The sequence below is a fragment of the Phascolarctos cinereus genome, unplaced genomic scaffold (genome assembly GCF_003287225.1).
Source record: "Phascolarctos cinereus isolate Bilbo 61053 unplaced genomic scaffold, phaCin_HiC Scaffold_4;HRSCAF=312, whole genome shotgun sequence".
NCBI lineage: Eukaryota > Metazoa > Chordata > Mammalia > Diprotodontia > Phascolarctidae > Phascolarctos > Phascolarctos cinereus.
Window position 1 is genome coordinate 366,521,002 of NW_027555847.1, and position 25,295 is coordinate 366,546,296.

The 25,295-nt window shown below is 34.3% G+C and overlaps 1 protein-coding gene across 7 annotated transcripts in view; it reads left to right on the forward strand.

Moving 5' to 3' along the window:
* Window positions 1-25,295, forward strand: part of TCF4 (transcription factor 4) — a 443,926-nt gene that overhangs the window by 141,326 nt on the left and 277,305 nt on the right. For all 7 annotated transcript variants that reach the window (XM_078153252.1, XM_078153254.1, XM_078153251.1 and 4 more), the window contains 2 exons: window positions 15,264-15,325; window positions 17,979-18,075. In XM_078153252.1, the coding sequence (XP_078009378.1) occupies window positions 15,264-15,325; window positions 17,979-18,075 (159 nt within the window). The remainder of the gene's footprint in view (window positions 1-15,263; window positions 15,326-17,978; window positions 18,076-25,295) is intronic.

Consider the following 25,295-nt stretch of genomic DNA (forward strand, 5'->3'; position numbering starts at 1 on the left):
GCCTTGCCTTGTGCTTTTCAAGATGGCAGTCCTGCCAGAGGCTGTGTGTTTTTTTGGCTTGGTTTTTCTGGCTTAGCTTTTCAGCATTTGTGGAGTTGTTAGTATTTCTTTTTGTCTGCCTGGTAACTTCAGTTTTAACTGCTCCTTTTGTTTACCAGTTTGCTCCTAGAATTTGGCCCTACAATTCTGAGTTGCTGAAGGATTTATCTAGGATAGATCCATATAAATTGTGGCTCAACTTTAGTAAAGCAGAAGGAATGACATAAGGTTAGGTGACTGATATGTGAGTTTTTGAATTTGATTTGGTTTTACACGGAAAGGTTGAGGCAGTGATGCATGTATTCTAATAAAAATCATCAGTACAAATCAAATAAAATCTGGCTCAGTGGCTATTTTCCCACTGTATTTACTCATGACTAGCCCATGCACATTAGAGACAATGGCTGCCAGTGGCTGTTTTTTCCTACAGCAAATCTTAAAGTCACATCACAGTCTCTTATGGTAAGAATCAAGGAATCATTGTAATCAGACTTTCCACTAATCTCATCAGATTCCTTATTGTACTTTGCTGACACCCCTCCCTTCAGCTTGCATTATTACTCATTGCAGCCTGGTTATCATCATCCTGTTAGCCTGGCATTTGGTCTACTCACCATTTTATATCTTTCTCCTCTCCCTTTTAGTCCTCTTTCAGACTAGCTACATTTCTTCCATTCCTGAGTAGTCTTACCTCTTTAGCTAGTAAGCTATAATCTTAATTAGTTGCAGCCTCTTTCTCTTTAGCTTTGATTTTTGGTGTAGCACTGACCAAGACCATTTCAGGAATGATATGGATGAACAGACTGAAGCAGAGCCAAAGGCTTACTCAAAAAGAGAAATGCTTACATCCATGAATTTGATATTAAAGCTATGAAAATTTGTCTATAAAGCTTAGTGATACCCAACACTAGGTAAATATTCCCAGTTTTCTACTCATGTTATAGATCAAAGAGGACTAATAAGAACACAAAAATGTATTTTGACTACTTTAGAGTCATGAGTTAATTTTAAGGTTCAAGAAAAGTGAAAACAATAGAAACAACGTTGTTTGAGGGGAAGTAATTGACAATGCTGCCAATGTAGTCCTAACTCCTGTCAGAATAACCCTGGTTCTTTCTCAAGCAGACTTGGAATTTGTGCCAAATTGTTGTAATAGTTTTGTAACATGTACAGAGCAGCACAAAGATGAGAGTAGCAATCTTATTTTCACTGGTGACATAATTTGAAATGAATGAATATCTCTCTAGATGTGAATGACTCATGCATTAAATTACTATGCATAATGCCCACTTCAGTATGGGGACTAACAAGTGGCCTGAAATATTGGGGTTAAAGAGACAACAGCATGAAAAAGTTATCTAACTAGAAAAGATCTATTTCATGTAGGACTAATAATATCTTCTTTTCCTCACAGCTTACATTTTAACTTTTTGAAAGTGTCTTCAATGATAAATGATGCTGGTCTGTTCAGAATTTATGCTGTGGACCTCTATTGATCTGTATTATAAATTTAAAATGATATATTCAAAATATTTTAATGATATAATGTGTGCAAATCTCTTTGAAAAACATTAAAAACACCACACAAATTTGCGGTATTACTACTAATGCAAGGAATAAAGTAAAATCTGATAGAAGTCCTCTTAAACAGGTAATTTTTTTTTACTTGAAAGCAAATGTAAATTTAAAATATTCACATATGTTAAATATTGATAAGAGCAGTTATGTTTGAGCCAGCTAAAGTTTAAAAATTAGTAAATGAATCAGCAAATGACATCAGTTAGTCTCTGACAGGTCTGATCATCAGCGAGGATGTTTCAAATGAACCAAGTTGCAGCATATGGGAACTGCCTCAAACACTATCATTAATGTCAACAAACTACTAATAAAAATATCTCTCTTACGCATATATTTTTATAGGCCAGAGCAAGAAAATCTATTGCCAATTGATGCCAGACATGGGCTAAAACTAGAATCAAAAGAAATACTTCTAACCGTCTATGAAATTCAGAGTTGAATTTTATCAACACTGATGAATATGTGAAATTACAAATAGTTTTTTCAAAGGTTAAAAGAACAAATACCCAAATTATACCAGTAGAAATTAGATATTGCAGTATTTACTGTAAAATAAATACATGGTCATTTGAATGGAAAAGGTTCAGTTCCCCTTGCCAGTATGCTCAAACTTCACCCTTTACTACTCTTTGTCACCTGGTCCCATTCATATTTATGCCTCCATACTTACTCTGGAACCTGGAATTGCCTTTCTTTTCACATAAATCAAGCCACTTCCTTCCTTTACTTCAGAAATATTTTCCAGATGTCTTTCTCATCCTATGCTAGGTTCTGGAAGCTTCTCTAGTTTGCTTCTCTCCCTCATCATTGACCTATACTTAATTCATTTGAACCTAATTGTTAATCCCTACTATTCAGCAATCTCATTCTTCCTTGGGCACAAACCCTCTATTGCTTGGCAGTGTACAATGTCTGGTGAGTTAAGCACATGTAGTTCAGGCATTCATGATAATAAAGACTCCAAATAGATTATCATGAGTGATTACCTATTGCCAATACAATAGTGGACTCTTCTATTTTTTTCTACCCATATATTCATCTTAGCCAACTATTTCCTCCTGTTAAAGTTGCCCTCAATATAACTTTCACCCCTTTTCTACCATCCCAACCCCTCAATCAAATATAAAGAAAGAATCTACTCATTTTGGAATTTGTCAAATTCTTTTCAGAATATAAATGTCCAAATGGGAACATTCTTTATATAATCAGATTTACAGGGGTGGGGAACCTGCAACCTCTAGGCCACATGTACATTAACATTTCATCTTTGTCTTGCAATTATAGTTCCTAGAGAACATGGCACTTATCTTGAAGGACTGTGAAGAACAGAGCCTAGAGTTGGTCAGAAAAGTGAATTTTTCTGCATTTTCAGAGAGTCATAGCAGAGAACACAGCTCAATGGTATCACTGGTTAAATATCAGAAAGTCAACAGATAAGTGGCAGAGACCTAATGAGATTGGTGGTTGGGAGTAGAATGTAGATGTCTTTGTCTCTGTTTAGCACCAGGAAATGAGCACAGGAGAACATTGTTGAGCTTGCTATAAATTTATTCCAAATAGCACATAGTTCAAAGCAACTTTTAGTCCCTAATTAAATAGATTCTTTAAATAGCAAATGCTTTAAACATTCAATTCAAATTTCAGTTTTCCCTCTGATCCTTTCAAATGGACAGTTTTAGTAGACTTGAAGAGCACCTAGTAAAGTAATTGATGTTCCTTAAACATAATTATTAAAATTTGACATTTGCAAGCTTTCCATACACATTTTAAGAAAGGTTTTCCTTTCAAGTACATGTGTCAGTAGGCCTTTATATCAGCAAGCAGAGTATATACATTTATACCAGTTTTCATTGTATGTGTTTTATACTGATTTACTTCTTTTTAATTGTAGCTGAGATAAAGAATTAGTAGTTTAAAACAGTAGGAACTACATGTTCTGCTGTGATCAAGGAATTAGATAATCTGGCTTGTTTGCTTAAGGGGTCTGTATCTTGAGACTTTTATAGGGTAGTATTAAAGCCCTGAGCCTTCTTATTATACCAATACCCAGAAGATTGCTTTAATGAGAAGTAAAGGGCCTTTTTCCAATTACAAGGGAATAACTGTATTAAGCTCCTGTGTTATGTCAACCTGCTTTGATTTGATTACTGCGAAAGAAATGGATTTATCTGTCAGTGTTACTTAATTAAGCCTTCTCATTGATGTTTTGCAGAGTAATATAGTGTGGTTTGCACATTTAAGTCTAAATACAAAGAAAATTGGCCTAAAACTAAGACATGACCCCTGAAGATAACATGTAGGATTGATAGCTTGTCATTTTCAGGTCATAGACTACAACGTTAACATAAGTGAAAGAACTTGGTTATTGAAAGGCTAACATTAGAGCTGGCTTTATCAGAGTGAATTTTTAGCAGAGTAAATATACTCTGCATTTGGGAATGAGTTTTTAGTTTTAGTTGTTATTTAGTTGTTTGGGGATTTTTTCCTGCTTTTTTTCTTTGTTTTTTTGTTTTTGTTTTTTTTTTCTTGGCTTTTGGAGGGCCAGTGTTTAAAATCTAATATTGGTCTAATAGGAAAGTAGTAAGGATAAGAGTTACAATAACATACTATTAGGAGAGATGAAGAAAAAAAAGAAAAAGGAAATGACATTTTAAAAGTATAAAGGGAAAGAAAAGAAGGGGGGAAAAAAAAGAAAAGATGTCATTTGGGAGTAGACTATTATAAATTCACAGCAATTACAATATACAAACATTTTAATTAAGCTAACATGCCCCTTCCTAGCATTCCATAAAAATGGCACCCAAGGGATAAAAAGGGGAGGGGTAGATAAAACTGTTGGATGTTTCATCTTGACTTTCTTTATATTTTATAGTAAGTATAAGCTACTTATCCATAAGGCATTTTAAAGACCAATTTTTAAAATTAAGTTTTGCCATTTGAGTGTTTTATACCATTGAAAACTAATTTGAATTGTCACAGGATTTTTTCCTGCCTGTCATCAGAGCTGAATTTTCTGGTCTGTTAAAAGGTGAAGCCTATTTCCAAATTTATTCCTTTGCAGTCTCAAAAGTCCAGTTTTCTAAATACTTTTTGCCTTCACATGTTACCTGTGTTTTGTATTATTGGAAAAAAAAACATGAGGGAGGGTAAAACTAAGGGATGATAATGTAAAATAATTTTGCTAAAATTATTTTAGCCTTAAAAAACATGACAATGCTTTGCTATCTTGAGACTTAGGGTGGCCATGTTAAATATTTTTCAGTCTACTAGTATGACAAATTAGATTCAGACATTTTCAAATGCTTCTCCTCACATCCTCTTATGCCTGTATGACCTGAAGTATTTACTAATTCCACAAGACAATGAAAGATCAAAGACATTTTAAAGGAATTTTAGTTTACCCGCATCTCAAATATCAACATTGAGATTATAATATAAAATTCATATGATTTCCTCAATAAAGGCTTTTCCCTATTCAGGGGATTGATCATATTATCAAAGATGTAAAACTGGAAGTGACAGTAGAAGCCATCTAATACACTCCCTTATTTTACAGAAGAGGAAATTGAGGCTTAGGGAGTTTAAGTGACTTGCACAGATAATAAGCTTCAGAGATGTATGGCTTGCACTTTTGTCCTCCTACCTTAGTAGGAATCATGGAATTTTAGAGGGATTAGCTTTCCTTTGCATTGAAAACCTCTTCTACGTGAATACCCTTGTTTATATAAGTCAGCAGCCTCCATGAAACTGAATGAGATATTACATGTTTTATGATGTAACTATAGGGTTATTATTCTAACTAGTATCAATATCAGTTAATCTTTCATTTAGCTATAATAATAATAATAGCTAGCATTTATATAATGATATAAGTTTTGCAACATGCTTTAAAAATATTGTCTCATTTTATCCTCACAACCCTGGGAGATAGGTGCTATCACCCCCATTTTATAGATGAGGAAACTGAGGCATGCTGAGGTTAAAGAACTTCCTAGAGTCATATAGCCAGTAAGTATCTGAGCCTGGATTTGAACTCAGGTCTTCCTGATTCCAGGTTCACTGTGTCACCTAACTGCCTTGGTGTCCATTTTTGGATCATTTTCTATTTAGGTCAGTTGATCATCTTGCAATTGAACATGCGTTATTCAAGTGAGATATTCATTAATAATGCTGAAAGATAGAGACTTCATAAAAATTCAAAACCCAATTGTGTTCTGTGTCTTATTTGCAAAAGAATTATCTACTTAGCATTGCTATGAATCTTCATGAAGCATCTTGTATTTCAGATTAGTAGACACCAGTGATAGGGATGGTGCCCTTTTTGAAATACAACACATGTGTCATTTTATGATGGAGGCAGGTACTGTTTTAGAGTAGTGGAAATGCATTGATTAGGAATCAGTCTCGCTTTGCTGATTTCTACCTTTGTGACTTGAGCCTCAGTGTCCTCATATGTAAAATGAGTGCGTTGTGCAACATGATCTCTAAGATCCCTCCTAGCTCTACTTCCTATGACTGACCTTTATCAATCTTAGCTGTTTTAATCAGAAGCTAAGAAGACTTGTTATTCAATAACACATTCTTTTCTTTGCAATGTTAACAAAATGGACAGAAATCATTCCTGGGAAAAGATTTTGAAAATATGTATTTTAGCTTTTACAAATTGTGAAGTTAGTGAGTACTTATTTTTTGAGGAATAATTGTTTTCTTTAGTTTTTATTTTAAAGGTCATATTATTGGAAAAAATTCATTTGAAATTTAAGGAGAAAATCTTTGATTTAAAAAAACAATTTTTTTTTTGCATTTCCCACAGTACATCAAATTTCTCATCCTTTTACCGTATGGCATTAATAAGGGATGTGAGATCACATCGCTCTTTTCTCTTCACTTTTCTGTGGGCATAGTCCTAAGAAGGATTGAAGTTGACAGCAATGACTTTTCAGGATGCTCAACTTTCCAGTTGAAATGAGAAAGCTGAAGGTTTCATGCAACAGAATCTTCAGGTTTAAAGGGACAAACAAAATTACATTTTCATCATTAACTCCCTGAAATCTAAAGAGTGTTGGAAATTTTTTCATAAAGGCTGCAATCATTCATTATGAAGACCATCTTGTTTCTTACAGTGTAGGAGTATTGGAAGGAAAAATCAGACTCCTGGGCATTGAATGTCGTGTCAATATTCAGTGGTCCTCAAACTCCCTTACATCTGTAGTAGTACTCAGCATTTGACATCCAAATAATTCTACACTCAGAGCTCCTATTCTATTGGGTGCTAATGAAAATGTGCACATCCTTAGCACGCTCTTTGCTGATGAAATATTTTGAACTCTAAATTCATCTGGCACTGACGGAGAGCATATGCCATCTCAGTTTGTATTGAGGGCCCAGCCAAGGGTTCTTCCTGGACTAGGAAATTAGTTGGAGCTACAGATGTACTCAGTCTGTGATTTTTCCAGTAATGGTGTAGAGGATATTTAATAGTATCTGTTGCAGAGAGAAGGATTTAGATAGTATAGACCTCACAATATTTCATATCTTTCCATGAGTAACTTACCTACTTCAGTCTTAGGGCTCCATTGGATTTATGTGGAAACTTTCATCTCAGTATCACTACATCACTTTAACAAATAAATCCATGAAATATTATTGCAATGTTGAAATACCACTTCACTTATTTGTACAATTACAGAAGTTCCATAAAACTCCAGGGTGCTCTAGGAACTGTGAATGGGATGAACTGTGCTTTAAACATGGAAATCATAAATGTACCTCTCTAGGAGCCCAGAACTAACAAGGTAGGTCTTGTATAGAAAGAGAATCAGGTTTTTTTACATGCAAATTGGTGGCCAGTATAACTGCACTTAGTCATGGAAAATGCTTCCTATAACTGATTAAATATCATCCAGGCCTAAGGCCTTCGGTCAGCACACGTTGCCTAAGAAATCACATTTCATTATGTAAAGGGTATAAAATAAGGACAAATAAAAAGTAATTATTAAGCAAAAATTTTAAAATCACTGAATTAAATATTTAGGACTGAAACTGTATGAAGTGTCAAGGAGTTTATAGAGAAGATGGGATTTGTGAGTTTTTAATGTGAGGGTGTTATTTACCCAGACCTAATAGTCAGGGAGAATATTTAATGACATTTGCCCTTCACACCAAACCTAGGAGTCATAAAAATATATTTCAAATCTCCTAAACCATTCATAACTTTATATGCTGAAGGGCAAGAATGCTTGAGGGTTCTTTTGAATGGCATGGCATTTCTATCCCTTGGGACAGTAAAAGGCAAAGGTGTCAACCATATTTGAGGCAGTACAGTGGAATGCAAAAACCACTGAATTCCAGTCCAGCTCTGCTCTCTCTAGCCACGTGATCATGGACAAATCACTTGAGTTCCCTCATCTTTAAAAATGAGTTCCCCTAGAAAGTCAAAGGAACTTTTCCAACATTAAAATTCAGATTGATTTCCTAATTCCCAAATCTACTGGTCTTTTCTCAGCCCTAATTCTCTTTTATCTCTCTGTAGCACTATTAATGGCATTGAATAGCTTCTTATTGTTGAAGATCTTTCTCCTGTCTTAGCTCAATCTCTGTTGCTTTCTTCCATTATTAACCCTTACCTGTTATCCACCTCAGTCCTGGACTGGTTCTTCATTCTTTCACCTATCATTGTAATCACTGCTACCTCCTTTTACTGAAGTTTCCTTGCATTCAAATTACCTATGGAAGAGAGACAGGCTTCTAAACCTCATGTAACCTACTGTCTCTGGAATAAACACCCCTTTTCCCTAAGACGTCTAAGTGCTTTATTATTAGTTACTACAGGAAAATATATAAAGATTTGAAACAATAAACAAGTACATGAAATAATATACAAATAAAAAAGAAAGTTTAAAAGTTATAAGAAGTCTTAGATTTTTCTGATTTTTCAATGAAACTTTAAGGGAGTTAGGCCTTCATCTTTCTTCCTTACTCCTATTCAATGCCACCATTCTTTTTTAGTTCTTCCCAGAGTTTGTGCTTTTGGAACAGCTGCTAATTTAATAACTTGGACTTTTAGTCAAAGGCAATTCAGATTGGCTTTGCTGGTAAGCTTCTCACCCTCTTTGAGAACAAGTTTCTTAGTCCTGTGTCTGGTTGCAAGACTCACGATTAAGGTGTTTCCCAAAGATTTTCCCCAGAGACTTTGAAGTTTCCTGAACTAACTTTGCAGTCAGCTCCTTGATACGTGTTGGAAGTGTCAAAGACTTGGCTTTTTGGAAGACCTAACTAGTCTTTCACCTGGCCCTCTCTTTTCTGGTCATTTTGTCTAAAGCAAATTTACTTCCTAATTGAGGATATTTGTTTACTTCAGGTGAAGTTTAGGTTCTTAATTTCTTGATCTAGAGATCACATAGGCACTTTCCTCTCTCCATGTCTTAGCTCACTTGGTTTCTCATGTCTCTTACTGTTTTGAAGACTGCACCTGCTTGTTGAATATATCCCTAAATTTCTGAGTGATGTCTGAAATGCCTTTGGATGTCAACACATTTGCAGAGCTTTTAGCCAGGGTGGAGTAGATACCAATGTCTTTCAAAGTATCAGTCCTTATTTCCCTTGGTTCTTTTGGCTGATTTAAACAGGTAAGGGAACAACTTTGAATTCAATATGTATCAATTATGGTCTTTGTTTCAAGCACTTTGCTAGGTCCTGTGTATATAAGGACAAAAAACAAAAAAGAAAGAAAAAAAAAAGAAAGATGCTACCCTCAAGGAATTTATATTTAAATAGGAGTTGTGGGGAGGTGAGTAGGTCTACAACACTATACAAATAAATACATATGAAGTAATTTGAGGAGATAGAGAGCATTAATAACTGGGTTGGGGATGAGGAAAGTTCTCTCAGAAGTGGTGGTACCATAACTGAACTTTTTTTTCATAATTCTCTGAATCTACTCATACTATAAAGGTTCCTTCACAGTATAAGAAAAATAAATATTTTAAACACAGGAAATATTGATACAGTTTCTACTAATGTAATGTAATCATTCTTTACCATTGCCTATAATTTTATGTATTTTCTCTTTCCTTCCTGGACATTCCTTCTCTAACTTCATTGACTTTATTTCTTTCCCTCCCATCCTACCAATGTGTATGTACCCCAAGACTTCATCTAGCATCCTGTGTATTGTACCCCTCCCCTTTGGAGAGCTCATCAATTTTCCTGGGTATATCTATCACCATGTGCTTATGACTATCAGATCTCTGCCTTTAACTCTTTCTAATATTCTTTACTGCACTTTGGGCTAGCAATTCTGTCTATTGGTTATTTCTACATGGAAGTCTGGCTGTTACCATAAACTAAATGTTTGTAAAACTAAGCTACATCTTTTTCTCCCCTAAGAACTACCTCCCTCTCTGGATTTCTCTATTTTTATCAATGGTAGAATTCATTTTTTGATTATTCGGGTGCAAACATTTGAGTGCCCCAACACTTCCTCCCTGTTTTTTTACTTCCCTCTGCCACCTTCATCCAGTTAATCATCAAGTTCTTCCCCTTCCCACATTTCTCCCAATTTTTCCATTTTCTGTCTTTGTTTCACTAGCACAAGCCCACTTATCTGATATAATCCTTCACCATTTAATTTTGAGGCTGCTACAATAATCTGCTAACTAGGCTCTGCCTTCAATTGCTTCTCTTTTCTGTTCCTCTCACACACCACCACCAGATTAATCTTTCAATACCAGCATTTTGAGCATGCCATTACCCATATTAGAATCCTTTGAGGGACTCCATTGTCTATCAAATCAATCAAGACTTTTAGTCTACCATTTATAGGTCTCCACATTCTGGGCCCTAACCTGCCTTTCCAACCTTATTTTTCTTAATGGCATCTACATTCTCTATTTCTGCCAAATGTTTCTACTTATTGTCCCTTAAAGTGCTATGTGTTCTTTCATTCCTGTCTTTACATCTTTCTCCCTACCATCCTCCCTATCTAGAATTCTTCGTATCCCTACCCTCTCTGCCCCGCATGTAAATTCTAAACTTACTTCAAAATGAGCTTGAGCCCCAGGTCTAACATGAAGCCTTTTGTAAGGCACCCCAGCCCACAGTGACATTTTTTTTGTGAGTTATGATTGCATTTACTATTGGGATCATTCACATAATGTTCTGCATTTTCATATAATGTTCTACAATGGATATGTTACAATATATTATATTTTTTGTCTTTGAACTCCTCACCTGGATTCTATGCTGCTTGAGGGTTGGAACCAGATTTTTACATCTTCCATATCATAGCCCTGGAGACTGGCAAAATATCTTGTATGTGTATGCTTGTATGCTTTCTACATATACTTGTTGATAGTGAATTCAGCAAACAAATTTGACATTTTGAAGTTCAATGATAGGATTTTTCAGCTTGACAGCACTATAAAACCAGAGACTATCAGAGTTGAAAAGGACCTTAGAAGTTGTTTAGTCTAACCCTATACTTTATAGATGAGAAAGAGTGAGGCTCAGAGAGGGAGCATAGGATCAAAGATTCAGAGCTAGAAGATACCTTGCAGTTTATGAAGCCCAAACTCTTCCTTTTATTGAAAGTAGTTTGTCTAAGATAGAGGTTCTTAATTTTTTTTTTCTATCATGGTCCCCTCTGGTAGTCCTGTGAATCCTATACATCTCTTCTCAGAATAATATTTATTACTTGCATTCATAATTGAAAGAATGTTAAATTTCAGTAAAAGTTTAATGAAAATTTAAAAAGTAATATTTTTTTTCCCATACAAGTTTACAGACCCTTGGAAAACTATCCTTTGACCCCTTAGGACTCCATAGACCTCAGGTTAAAAACACCTGGTCTAAGGTAATTTATCCAGTTGAGGCAGTGGGGTGTAGTATGCAGAAATCTGGCCTGAGGAGACCTGTGTTGCTGTCCCACCTCCAGATATATACTGGCTGTAATCCAGGCAAATTATTTAACCTTTTAGTTCCCCAAACAGCTTACTAAAATTGAATTGCAGAGAGGGTATGATTCCTTACCAGGAATTTGGGTTCCTCTGCACTGATGAAATCAGGTCACATAGGTCCTTCCCTATGTGCCTACCCCTTTACAGCTCCTCCTACCCACCCTACCCCCAGCTAGTGGCAGAAACAGAGCTAGAAGCCAGTCTAGTTCTTTTCAAGGTTTCTATCAGCCGACCAGATTTGAGATTTAAACAATTATATGGTGAAAGATAAATAAAAGATACATAAATTAAAATTATTCTGATCCTAAGGCTGTACTTTTCCTCTTTGCAGTTATAGTTGTTGTTGGGGGTAAGGGAAGGAGGAGCTCCTGAATTCTCACTATATTTGACTTTTTTCTTTTAGTTTTCTTTGTTTTGTACCTAATTAGACACATTCTAATAAATTGAACCAAAAAAAATCCCTCATCAGATGCCTTCATGAGAATATATTCCCTATCCATGAGCATGCCTTATTCCCCAAAAAAGTTTTTGTCTTTGTGAATGAAGAGTGCAGCCCAGTGCCACACCTAGTATACACTTAATAAATGCTTAGTGAATCAGATTGAATTTAGCCCAGTCTTATTGGAATTCACAGAGTTTATAATTCCATTTTGGGATTATGCCAGCCTCTTCTTTCTTTCCTTTTCCTTTGTGTAGTTTATGTCCTTCCCTATTCTTATTTCTTCCTTAGAAATGAACTTCACTAGAGAGAGGAGTTGAAGGCCAGCCCAGTCAATTAAGTCAGCTTTATGTTCTTAGCTTTTACTGTGTATTATTTTGGCTTGCTGCTGTATCGTTCAGCGTTCAGTAATTTTTCTTCTGTCATTTCCTAGCTGTGTATCTTGGCTCATGAACAATGCTTCTGATATATATGTATGTATGTATACATATATATGTGTATATATATATATATGTACAGTAAGCACTCAGTAAATGTTTGCTATCTAATTGCCAGTTCTGATTTTAAAAGGTAGTTTTTTAAATTAATGATTTATTTATGGTTGTGAAATGACCTGTAAAATTTTAGTTGTCCATTGCTATTAGTCTGTCTCCCAATTCAGCATCAAGTAATATCAAAATTAAAATTAGATCAGAATGTATGACTATTTCAGAGCAACTGAGGTTGTTAGCAATTTGTCCTGACTGTCAAAGTAGAGCCTCAGGCTTTGCTCATGCCTAGAGAAGGAAAGAGAAAACAACAAATAGAAAAAAAAAGCAGAAGAGAAATGTTATGAGTAGAAGAACTAGACAGGAGAGAAAGGCATAAAGAAAATAGGTAGAAAAAAGAGCAGCTTTATCTGATTGGCTGGGAATCCATGTGTGAAGGAACCCAACTAGTATTTAACCTGCTTTGAAAAATCTTGACTTCCAACATTTTTAATTAGTGGATTGCTCGCTTTTGAAAATGCCCAGTTGGGAATAGTCAAGTTTTGATGTATTTTAGCTGCCTGTTAATTAGCTGGCTGCTAGTTGACCGTCATCTTTACTTTTTCACGTGGGCAGAAGAGGCATATGAAGAACCCCTGTGAAGCTGCAGCCCTGATCTGTGCTAGACTTCAGAAATCGCAGGGCATATAGCAGAAATGGGGTCAGAAGCCCAATCCCAATTCTTCTTCCTCTTATTTTTCCTTTTTCTTTCAAACATCATTTCCTTTCAGTGTTTCCATTTATTATATAATTCTTCCCCCCCACCTCTTATCATTTGTTCATGTTTAACTAATACATTTTTTAAAAATGGAAAACAAATGATTCAACTAATGTGATAGAGCAAATCCTAAGAAGCAGATAATTCAAATTCAGTTTCCTTTTAACTTTTTTCTTTCATTTAACTTGAAGCTGGATTATGTTTAAGTAACATTGCTTTTTAACTGTACCTCTCATATAAGCTTACTTAGAGACATTAAGCTTACTTCATTTGTCCACATACTTCATTTTAGGACTAAATTATATTTAGATCCTTCAGCTGTGAGAATTGAGGAGAATAGATTCTTAAGAACTTGTAGTGGAAGAAGGATGTCATTATTTATACGTTTTCTATTTAAAATATTTGATTTCTGCTTATGAATTAGGATGTCTTCGTAGGATACACATTTCACTAGTGTCGAAATCCCAGAGGCATGAAAAAATCATTTCACAGAATACTTCAGCAAAGCACAAATACTGTGAGCCAGTTGTTGGGGTTTTTAAAGGCACATTTAGAGAAGGTTGTGTCTTCTCACAGACCTTGATGCAATCTCAGGAGTTTTCTTGACCTGCCTCGAAGCATACAGTGCACTGATTTTGACTGTCCATGGGGGACATCTCTTTGCAGTTGGGATATCTTTTGAAGTGACAAGACTCCTTCTTCTCAACTGTATAACTAAAAAGGAGCTTAAAAAAACAAACAGATAATTCAAGCTCAGTCCTAACAATGAATCATTGTTGTTCAATTCTTAAGATATACTGAAACACCTTCTACCTTGTACTCTATAAATAAATCAATTAATTATATCATGATGATCACTGCTGCTGATAATAAAATAAAAGCAATAAAAAAAATGGTGGTAGTAGCATTAAAGGAATAAACAGTATCATTAAAATGTTAGGAAACAATAAATGGTATTATGTCTATAAGACCAAATTTCACACCTCCTCCTCGATTCTATCATAGGAAGTTTTTGATGACCGTCTGTTATCTTCCATGAAGTCATAATTCATAGCATAGCAATAAAACCTTTTATTACAAAGGATATTTATTCAAAGAAATTTGAGACAATTTCTCATATTAACTAAATCTTCTAATGTTTATGTGCTTTAAATAACATATGGCTTTTTAACTATATCTCACGCATTTCAGGTCTAGCAGTTGAGGCATTAAGCTTCCTTCATTTATCCAGTAATGTTACTTAATTGGTGATAGAAGTTAGAGTAATTTTGTTGTTTGTGGCTCTCCTTTGGCTTGATCACAGTCTACCTCATATCATACTTACGAATATATGTATTGTATTCCCCATGACAGGACTATAAGCTCCTAGAGGCCAAAGACTTTGTATTGTTTTATCTTTGTGTCCCTAATACCTTATAAATGCCAAGTGTTTAATAAAATGTTTGTTTAATTTCTCTACTCCTTTTGGGAGAAAAGTAAAAGAAAATATTTATTAAGGCCTAGTGAAGGTATGGCATTATTTTCCTCTCCATTTGATGACACATACTTGGTCCTCAGGTAAAAGGCAAGAAGTATCTTTAGACATTGAAGAAAGGATGTAGCCAATTTATTTATACTTATTTAGGTGTTTTTCTCTTTATATCAGCTCCTTTTTTTCATTGAAGATAGAAGGAAAGTTTAAGAAGATTATTTGGTTATAGATTCTGATAAAATTTTAAGAATAGTTATGATAACAAAAAAATTGAGGCTCATAAAACACTGAAGGGTGGATATAATTTTTTATGTTCAAACCTCTGGTTCCTGAGGGTCCAGTTCATTTCTGCTGTGAATTTAAATGAGTTAATTTAAGTACTTGGGTCAGAAGCCACTATCATCGTGGTAGCCCTGTGCCTGATTCTTAATTAAAGGCAACAGGAGATTAATTTGAAACATTAATTTAAAAGTGCATATACAAAAAGAAAGAATTATTGCAATAAAGCCTAAAGAACTTTTTTTCTTGTCCCTAGATGTAGAAGACAGAACTAGCTCAGGGTCCTGGGGGAATGGAGGACATCCAAGTCCATCCAGGGTAAGTATATCTAATCTTTTTTTCTCATGACCAGACAGCCTGCATATGTAAATTGACAAACGTAATGTGAGTTTCATACACCTGATTTCATAGAAATACATGCATACTAAGTTGGTAGCAGATCAGCTTGTCCTTAGAATTGCTTTTCCCCCCTTTACTGTCTTATCTGATCCTGTTACTGTGTTTGACACATACCTGCTTTCCCTGACCAGAAGCATTATTTAAAAATGGATCCTATACAGGGGGAAATTATAAATGGTAGGCTGGGCAACTTAGAAACGGGGACAAAAAAAATGGCTATAGAGCTTATGACTAGTGTATACATGAGTCTGAGAAGTGATTTTAGAGAAGCGAATTTTACTTCAAAAATATACTACTACTATTTCACCCCTAGTGTCCTTGATTACAATTGGGCACATGGACACATTCAAATTATACTTTTTCTTTGCTTCTGAGTTTTATGCTGCCTTCTTTCATTGTTTGTTTTTTCTTATTATTTGTCCATTTGTAGCCGTGGTTTAGTGGAAAAGACCTTTAGATGGTGGGTTAGGGCATGCACATTTCAGGTGACTGACCTTGGAAAATACACTTAATTATCTGAGCCTGAGTTTCTTAATTGTAAAATGAGAGAGGTGTAATAGATGATATCTGAGGTCCCTTTCAGCTTCAATATTTAGCGATATCAGCATACAGCCAAGCTTCACTGGATCAAATGCCCAATTACCTATCCTCACAAAAACAAAAACAAAAAATTAAAACTCCTATAGCATATTTCATCATATTTTATATGTGTCAGTGTGTGAGAATTTGTATACATGTGTGTATATGTGGTCTGAATAAGATAAACCAAAGCTATCAGCTTACAAGAAAAAAACAACTAAACTAAACTAAAGCTGAGGTGTATTTATTTACATGTAATTTGCTTTAGGGGACCTATGTTGGGAAAGGTCTTTATTTTGGTGTCAGAGGCATGTTAAGAAGTCAAATTGTCAAAATCAGAATATTTCTGAGCACTGTGGGTCCATATATTTCCACCTGTCCTTTGGCACTGTCATCCTAACTTTAGTCTTTAAAATATTACAGTATCTTTATACTTACCAATCACTTTGTTGAGACCTTGCACCAGCTGTCGAGTTTGATATTCTAATGCGTTATGTGGATGAGCTGAGGAAGTTTTTCCTCCTCCTCATGTTACAGTCTTCACTCAAAGAAGGAAATTCATTCCTCTCAACAGTAAGTGTAGGAGATTATTGCATTTCTCATGTTCATGAGGGTGATTCAGATTTATTGGATTTCTTGTGGTTTTACCTTGTCTGTATTACAACAATTTCGTTCATCTCTCTGAAAAATGAACAGGTTAAAACTATATGAACTTTCATAGTTTGTTTCCTTCAACTCCCCTGAAACTAATCTAAAGATATCTCAGTGAACAATTTTGAATCTGTCATACTGTTATTTGTATTTTCTTGTTTGCAAAATCCAAGATTCTCATTTGTGCCAGTTTAAATCAAGGAATATTTTTGCACATGGACAGATTTGTAGAGTTAAATTTTAGAATTTCACTGCTCTCTAATTTCTTGTGATAAATGGAAAACATGGGAGATTTAAAGCATTTTTGCCAGACCTTAGCAGACAAGTGTAGCCTTTCACCAAAGGCTGTATCTTTTCTCCTGGGGGGCAGACTCTGCCTTTTGGCTAACATAGTTGGTGATACATTTTGATAAAAGTTGAAGAGCAGTTATATGTTTAAAACACTGAGGCTTATAGAACATTGAAGGGTGTAGACTGACACCTCTAAGTAAATTTAATTTCGACATCTCTGAAGGCTGCAGAGCCAGCTGAACAGGAGGATTTTTTTTTCTGGTCACTTTAGCATTATATCAAGATGGATCAAATGTTTTGATAAAAGAAAATAAAATCTGCTTTCTCCTCCCCCATCCCCAGATATTGGGATCTGCACATTTAAATTAAGTGAACCATCAGAGTGAAGTGTATTTTCTTTGATATATTGCCATTAAAATAAAGAGGAAAAGAGCAGCCTTTGAGAATGTCCCCAAATATATCTACTTTACAATCCATGTGCTTGTATGCCATGTGCACTATCAGTACTACTGAAATGTGCTGATGTCCTGATGTTCCTTGAAACCACATGTAAGTTACTTATGACATGAAAACCTAAGAGAGATGTCAAGAGACTCTGGTACTAGATATTGTTTCATAAAATAAATTCATCTTGTAACCTTTCTAAATAATCACTTGACTTACTGTACCTAAAGCCTTTAAAAGAAAAAAATAAACAAACCAAACCCTTTTTGCCTGTAACACTTTCATACTACAATCTGAACTGCTAATAGTGAAAGTGGGTGAAAATGAGGTTTCCTAACTTTATTTTGATTTGTTATCTGGAGACAGTTTTAAGGATGGACATTAATAATAACATTTTTAAAATTCCAAGTCCCTTTTTTATGACCATGCCCATTTTATAGGTAATAAAACTGAGTAAATTGTTACAGCTATATAGCTATTAGGTGAGACCTGGAATCTTTTGACTGCAGGTTGAGTGTTAATTTCTGCTATATACAAATATTTCTTTTCTGCTTATGTGCATGCTTATAACTAAATCTTTTAACTTATATTCTTATTTTATTAACAGAACTATGGAGATGGGACCCACTATGAACACATGACCAGCAGGGACCTTGGATCACATGACAATCTTTCTCCTCCTTTTGTCAATTCCAGAATACAAAGTAAGTAGATATGTTTTGAAAACTATATATTCTTTTCTGAATACTTATGTTTTATTTACTTAAAAAACATGTACACAATGTTGTGGTATTAGGGGCCTTGCAATTTATTTTATACAACTTGGTATCTTAATTGACTAATCTTCTACATTTGGTACCAGCTTGTGTGTGTGTAACATTTTCTTATACATGAAAAATTACGGAATTCTTAAATATATATGTATCTTTATATATATATATATATATATATATATGTGTGTGTGTGTGTGTGTGTGTGTGTAATCACATATTATATGTATATATATACATATATATATATACATATATATATATGTATATATATATGTGTGTGTATATATATATATATATATATATATATATATATATATATATATATATATATATATATATATATATATAGGTAAGTTAAGGACTATATTTACACCAAATCTTCCCAAAATCCTCCATTTAAATAATGAGATATTGGCAAGTAGTAGCAATAGTGCAGCAGAAGTCCAGAAAGTTAAAAGTGGAAGAAGCTAAAATGTTAAGATCAAATTTTCTTTTTTCATTATCTTGAACTCTTTATTGGTAGAAGAATATTAGCTACTCACTTTGCATATGGACAATATCACTTGGGAATTTTCAACACAGAGGCTAAGAAAATAACACATGGGTTTACAAGACTTTAAATGACCAATATTTTCCTAGCAAACTGTCAGAATATGGATGTGTAACTGTCAAGTCCTTGACCTGAGACCTAAAGACCTGGGCCAGCTGTATTCTGTTTTACTGAAATCAAGTTAGATACCGATTGAGATGCAGGGCCAAACACCAATATGCCCTTCATTGTGGAGTCCTTTGTATATTCTTTGTTCTTTTGAACATATCATGGAGATGTTAGCTTAGTGACAGCAGCCTTAGCAATGAAAATATCACTTTATAGGTCCCTCTATCTGTTTATCTTAGTTATGAGTGATAAATGATCTTTGTTAAATAAACATGCAATTAAAATATTAGGGGTCTCTCATCATGTCTATGCTTCCTTTGAATTGATCAGTAAATTAAGTGAAATCCCTTGGTTCAAGTTGTTGTCCCATCCTACAAAGAATACACAACCAGGACTGTGTTCTCTAATGCCAATGCCTCCAAAATATGCCCTGATTTTTAAAAAGACTGGGAACATGCATTGGTTGCTTAACTCATGGATTAGCCTTTCATTTAAAAGTAATGTTATATATCATCACCAAACCCATTAAAGGAATTTGAGGTGTTAGACTCAAAGCCAACATAAGCAGAGAAATGCTAACATTTCCATTTTAACTCGTGACATCGATGTTAGTGTTTAAAAGTGACATTGGGGCCCTATATTTGATCCCCAGCAGGATATTTTTAATTATAAGATATCTGAACATATATGAGATATTGTTACTTTTAAATGATAATTTATTAGTTTATATTTCATTATATAAGGTATAAGTTCAGAGAATCTCTGATTTCCAAGGACATATTTGTCCAATTAGATTTTTAAAAAGAAATGTAGTTTCTTCAGTTATAATAACCACAACAAAAATTTTAATTCTGAGAACTCATGTACTTCAACCTAAATATAGCAGAGGATAAAAATTTGAAAATAATAGCCCATACATGTTAGAGGCTGAGCCATGAGCCAGTCTAGAATAAGCTTCCCTAAGGGGTTCTAAAACTATCCTCTGATGATCTAAAATAATTCAAATTGATTAAATGGATATTTATTTTCTTTAGAGGGATGTATTAACATAAGAGAAAAATAAAGTGGCTTAGTACCAATAGTACCAATAACTTAATAAATTAATATAACAACATACAAAGTAATGCATACATATTAAATAATAATACTGTGGTATATTTCCTAAGGGAGAAAATATTCAAAAGACCAGATTGCTTTTTCAATCTGAACAGTATTTAAAATTTAAGTTAGCTAGAGCCCAGGGCTTACTCCTTTCAGTTTGTTGTTGTTTAAGCTGAAAATCCATGTCAGCCAACCTCTTTTATCCTGTCTGCCCTCCTTCCCATTAAACTCTTAAATATGGAGGCCAAGACAGTCTACTGCATTGTGATAGGAAATGCAACGATGTCCACGAGTCTCCCACCCACTGCTTTTAATGAAAGAACTGCTCTGTCAGATAAGCTGTCTGGTCTGAAACATGGCTCTTTATTGTTTACAAACTGCTACATTTTCCACCTCTAGCAGATTCTTGCACAGAAAGGAATTGTGTTTGAACTAAATGGTTTATCTGACATTAATGGTACAGTGTCAGACTTGGGTCAGGGCAGTCACCCTTGGAGTTGGGAGGGCACTGAGCAATTGACTATCAAAAATTTTTTTTGTTAAAGAAGAAACAGAGACAACAATTATATAAATTAAAAGGAAAAAAGCAGTTTTTAAGGTCTAGTTAAACACCCTGCTAAAGATTTTCTGATCCACCAGTGTCAACTTCAGGGCTTAGTTAGAATTTATTTATGATGTTTTTTAATGGTATTGCCTAAGCTTGCCTTCATTCAGAATGAATTTTTTTTCAGGTTTACCTACTTTCACATTTTCTTATGCTCTTTTTATAGAAGAAGATAGTTTTCAAAAAATTAAGGGTAATTCATTTTCAGATGATGAGTCAAGATTGTACAAAAGAAGTCCGACTGTCTAGCTTAGCAATTTGAACTGAATAGCCAATATGTATATATACACACACACAGACACACACGTGCAATGCGTGCAATTGTGTGCACAATATCACTGTTATTTGGGTCCATACTGATATTCCAAATTATTGCCTGAGTTTTCTATGTGTAAGAAAAAGTGGTGACTTCCTTAGGTTTCTGAAAGAGAGCCAACATCCACTCTCAGAATCAGTAACTGGTTCTCATTAAAACTACAAAGGATTTCTTTACATTTCAAAGACTTAATTCTCCCATGATTTCACACTGGGGCAAGAGCTATAGAATCAGAAATAAATCAGCTATTTTATTGGATCAGATTTGTGATTGTCAAATCAATCAAGGCTAAGACTGAATTAGGCATCTACCACAAAAATAAATAACACTAATTTTACAGGAAGGAGTTATTAGCTGTAGATGACCTGATTTTTATTTTAAAGTGAGCTGTTGATTCTGTGAAGTTTTCTTTTTACGACCAGAAAAAAAAAAGTACTGAGCCACTTTCTGATTTTTCTTTTGGGAGTGAATATTTGTCATTTATGACAAAACCATCTTGTATGGAACTAGACCTGGTATTTATGGGAATAAACTACATAGCCAGGGACACTACACCTTAATTAAAATCGAAATATAGTAATGCCCATTTATTATAATCTTGGTCCTTTGGGAAGTTTGTGAGATTTGTATTAATATTATGTATTCATATGTTAGAATATACTCTTATATAATACATACTACAAAACAGTATGAAAATTGTAACCTTACTAGTATTACTGCAAAAAGACATACTGTCAAGTGGCTGATATTTATATATCTCTTGATTGAAAAAAAAATTCCTTAAACCAAAACACTAAAGCAAACAAAACCCTTTTATTCTTGAAAAATAAAGTGAGTTTCTTGATTTCAGGGATTTCATCAGGAAGAAAAGCAAACTTCTCTCTGGCACTTTTGCATATGTGTCCACAATATTGGGAAATTTAAGATCGTGATCATCATGTCAGATTCTTTAGAAGTAGCAAAACATGCACCCTAAAAATGTAAATAAATGCCACGGCAATCCAGATGGTTCTGTCCAGATTGACTTCATTTAGTAGGCACTTTATATCCAGTGTTTACTGAATAAACTTCTTCCATGCAGGCACATATGGCCAGTCTGAGTAGTATATTACTCCCAACCTATTTTGTCACTGAAGAATCATTTTTGGTATGGAAAAATAATGCCACTTTATTATGACTGGATGATATAATTCCTGAAAATGCACACAATTCAAATAAATGAATCAACCATTTTTTCTGTCCCTGCCATGTGAAAAGTACTGTCCTTGCTTTGGGTACTCCAAAGATATAAAAACAATTTTTAAAAAAAGAGCTTATAATCTAATGGGAGAGATATTACATGCATACAAGTAAGGATGAATCTAGAAAGAATGTATTAAGGACAACAAAGAGAGAGAGATACCAAGTGCTTGAAGAACATTTGAGATGGGAGAAGTCACTAACCTTGGTACACACACATTGACATTTTTAATATATAGACCAAGCACTGAGTGGTAAGCAGTATATTTCTTTTGGAATATGCCAAAAGATATGGGGCTATGGCTCTGACTCCTCTGTGCTTTTAGGAGACTCTTTATCTGGACAGGATTCATTTAAGTGAGCAACAAAAACACCAGGCAAGGATTACCCAAATTTTAGAGTTTTTGTTTTCAGCCAGTAATAATGTACTGCAGGGAATTATTGAAGGACATTTTACTACTGTAGAAAAATAATTTCCCTACTAAAATGTGTTTATCCATTTAAGGATCTAAGGTGGGGTATATCTTCTATTTCCCCAGTGCTTTAATTGACTCTTAGATTTGTTAGAGGAAAAATGATCAGATAGTATACTTGGTTTGGTAAATGAAGGGCAAACGGTGATATGTGGACATATTTGGGTGCAACAGGCTAGCTCTTTCCTTATCAACTTCTTTATTGTCAAGAACTTCCTTGTGAAATTGTTCATTTTCCTTAATATGGTAAATGGTTCTAGTCCTACCTATATGAGACTCTACCAGAACACTAACTTATTTTTCGACAAAGAGTAACTTGTTCCTAAAACCCAACCATCCTCATGGAATATTTCAATGCAAAGATTCTCTTGAGGTTTTCAGGCAGTGCTGAAGAGAGCTGCTGGCTTATTGAATGACCTTTGAATCTCATCTGGGTTAGTGGTTGATATTTTGATTTGGTTACTGTGGTCATATTGTGACAGCTGTTGATTCATTATAATTCAGTTCCACTCTTCAGTTTGCCTAGCAGGAATATTTCGGTTTGTATTATTTCAAAATGTTTATGGCTATCCTGAGCTTAGCCTGGTGTAAAAGTGGGCGGAGGATTGGGGGATGTTGTAAGTCTATTCAAGTCCCAACAGCAATTCCCTGAGAGAAGGGAGAAGACACTACAAGTTTCTCGATGGATGGACATTTCAGAGTTAATACTAACTAATACATGCACTTCTTTTTGTTGTAAAATTGAAAGAAGAATGAAATTAAGAGGTTCTGAGTAAGGATTGAAATCTATATAGCTTACATAACTGGCTTATGACAGCTAATTCAACATGCCAAGGGAAAAGATGACTGCTAATACCAAGTGAATGTCTCCAAAACATTGAAATGATTTTCCTTGGCTTCTTGGTGAAATTTCTCATTCAAAATAGGAGTTTTTAAATAACGTAATGCTGAAATCTATAGAATACTTATGCCAGTGGCACATATTTATTATTTATGAATGATAAAATAAGAATTACCTGATTACGTGAAACTGAATTTTAGAGTAATTTATGAGAAATAATTATACAAACTGAAAAGTTTCTATTGGCTTTAATTTTCTTCACAAATTTTTTCGACATACTTTTAAAATTTGATAGTGTTGTAAATGATCAATAGGCATAATCATTAGTTGGGTGACTTCTCAAAGTGTGCTTTCCTTATTTGTTCTCTCAAATGGCTGCTTAGTGTTTCAAGTTACCAGGATACTGTTTCTTATCTTTCTGCTTGATAGTACTTAAAAATTATTTTCTGAGATAAGAACAAGGATTTGTTTTCTTTCTGGATTGCATTGCTTTTTCTGTTTCTGTTTTGCAGATAATGTGTTTGTTCATAAATTTTATTGTTATCTTTTGTTCTTTTATCACCTCAGTTTCCCAATGCTTGCCTTCCCTGTCCACCATAACAAAGAATAAAAAAAGGGAAAAAAAACCCTAACAAAACTAATCAACAAATCAAAAAAGTCTAACCTTGTATGCAATGTTCCACTCCCATAAGCCTCTACTTTTGCAAAGAAGGGAGGAGATGCCTCCACATAGCTCTTCTTTGAGGTAGAGACTGGTCATTATATGTTCACACCTTGGTACTTCAGTTATTTTGGGTGTTTTCCCCTCCATTTGGATTGTTGTAGTCATAACATATATTGTTTCCTTGGCTTTTATTACTCTGCTTTTATATCACTTCATATGTCTTCACCTGATTCTTAGTATTCACCAAATTGATAATTTTTTACTGAGATAATATGAAGTTCATTATAAATTTCAAATTGCTATATAGAGAACTACATATTAAACAACTGTTAATGATCAATTATTATTAATAGTTATTAGTTATTATTGATAATAACTATTACTAATGCATTGTAGTCATATCTCACAACTTACTTAGCTGTTGGACATCTCTTTTGTCTCCCAGTCTTTATCACCGCAAAAGTGCTACTGAATATTTTAGTATATATGAAGCTTTGCTTTTTTATCATTGACCTCCTTGTGATCTATGCCTAGAAGTAGGATTACTGGGTCAAAGGATATGGGTATTTTAGTCACTTTCTTTATATAATTACAAATTGCTTTCTAGAATGGTTAAAATACTAATCAACAGCCCATTAGTGTGTCTAGCTTTTCACAACTACTACAAATTAACTATTCCCATCTTTTGGTATCTTTTCTAATTTGTTAGTATGTGGTAAAATTTCAGAGTTTTTTTTTTGGATAACAAAATAACAGCAGTAACTCTCACCAGCTTAAATAAAGGAAGAAAGAAGAGAAATGAAAGAAAAGAGAAAGGAAGAAGGGAAGGAGGGAAAAAGTGAAAGATGAAGTCAGATTGTGTTTATATTATGTCAGAAGCAGTAACAGGCAAGGGATAAGTGGAACTTAAAGATGATGTAACTCTTCTACTGTAGAAACTACTCTGTGCAAAATTCCTTCCTAGAATTACACTGTGGTATATGACTTCAGAAGGTGTAAAGAAACAAAGTATTAATGACATCAAAGGAAAAAAAAAACCACTTTCACTGTACCAAAAGGCTTCCTGGCACATAGAACTGTTTCTTCTGTGTTTGCTATGTTGAAGAGCAGTTTTGCATGTCATCGTGCATTTTCATTTTGAAAAAGAAATCCTGTTGTTCTTTTTATTGATTTACTCATATATACATTAATCCCAGGGAAACTAAATTCGCCTTCACTGCAAGAACTTTTCTGATACTTATCTATCCTACTGAAA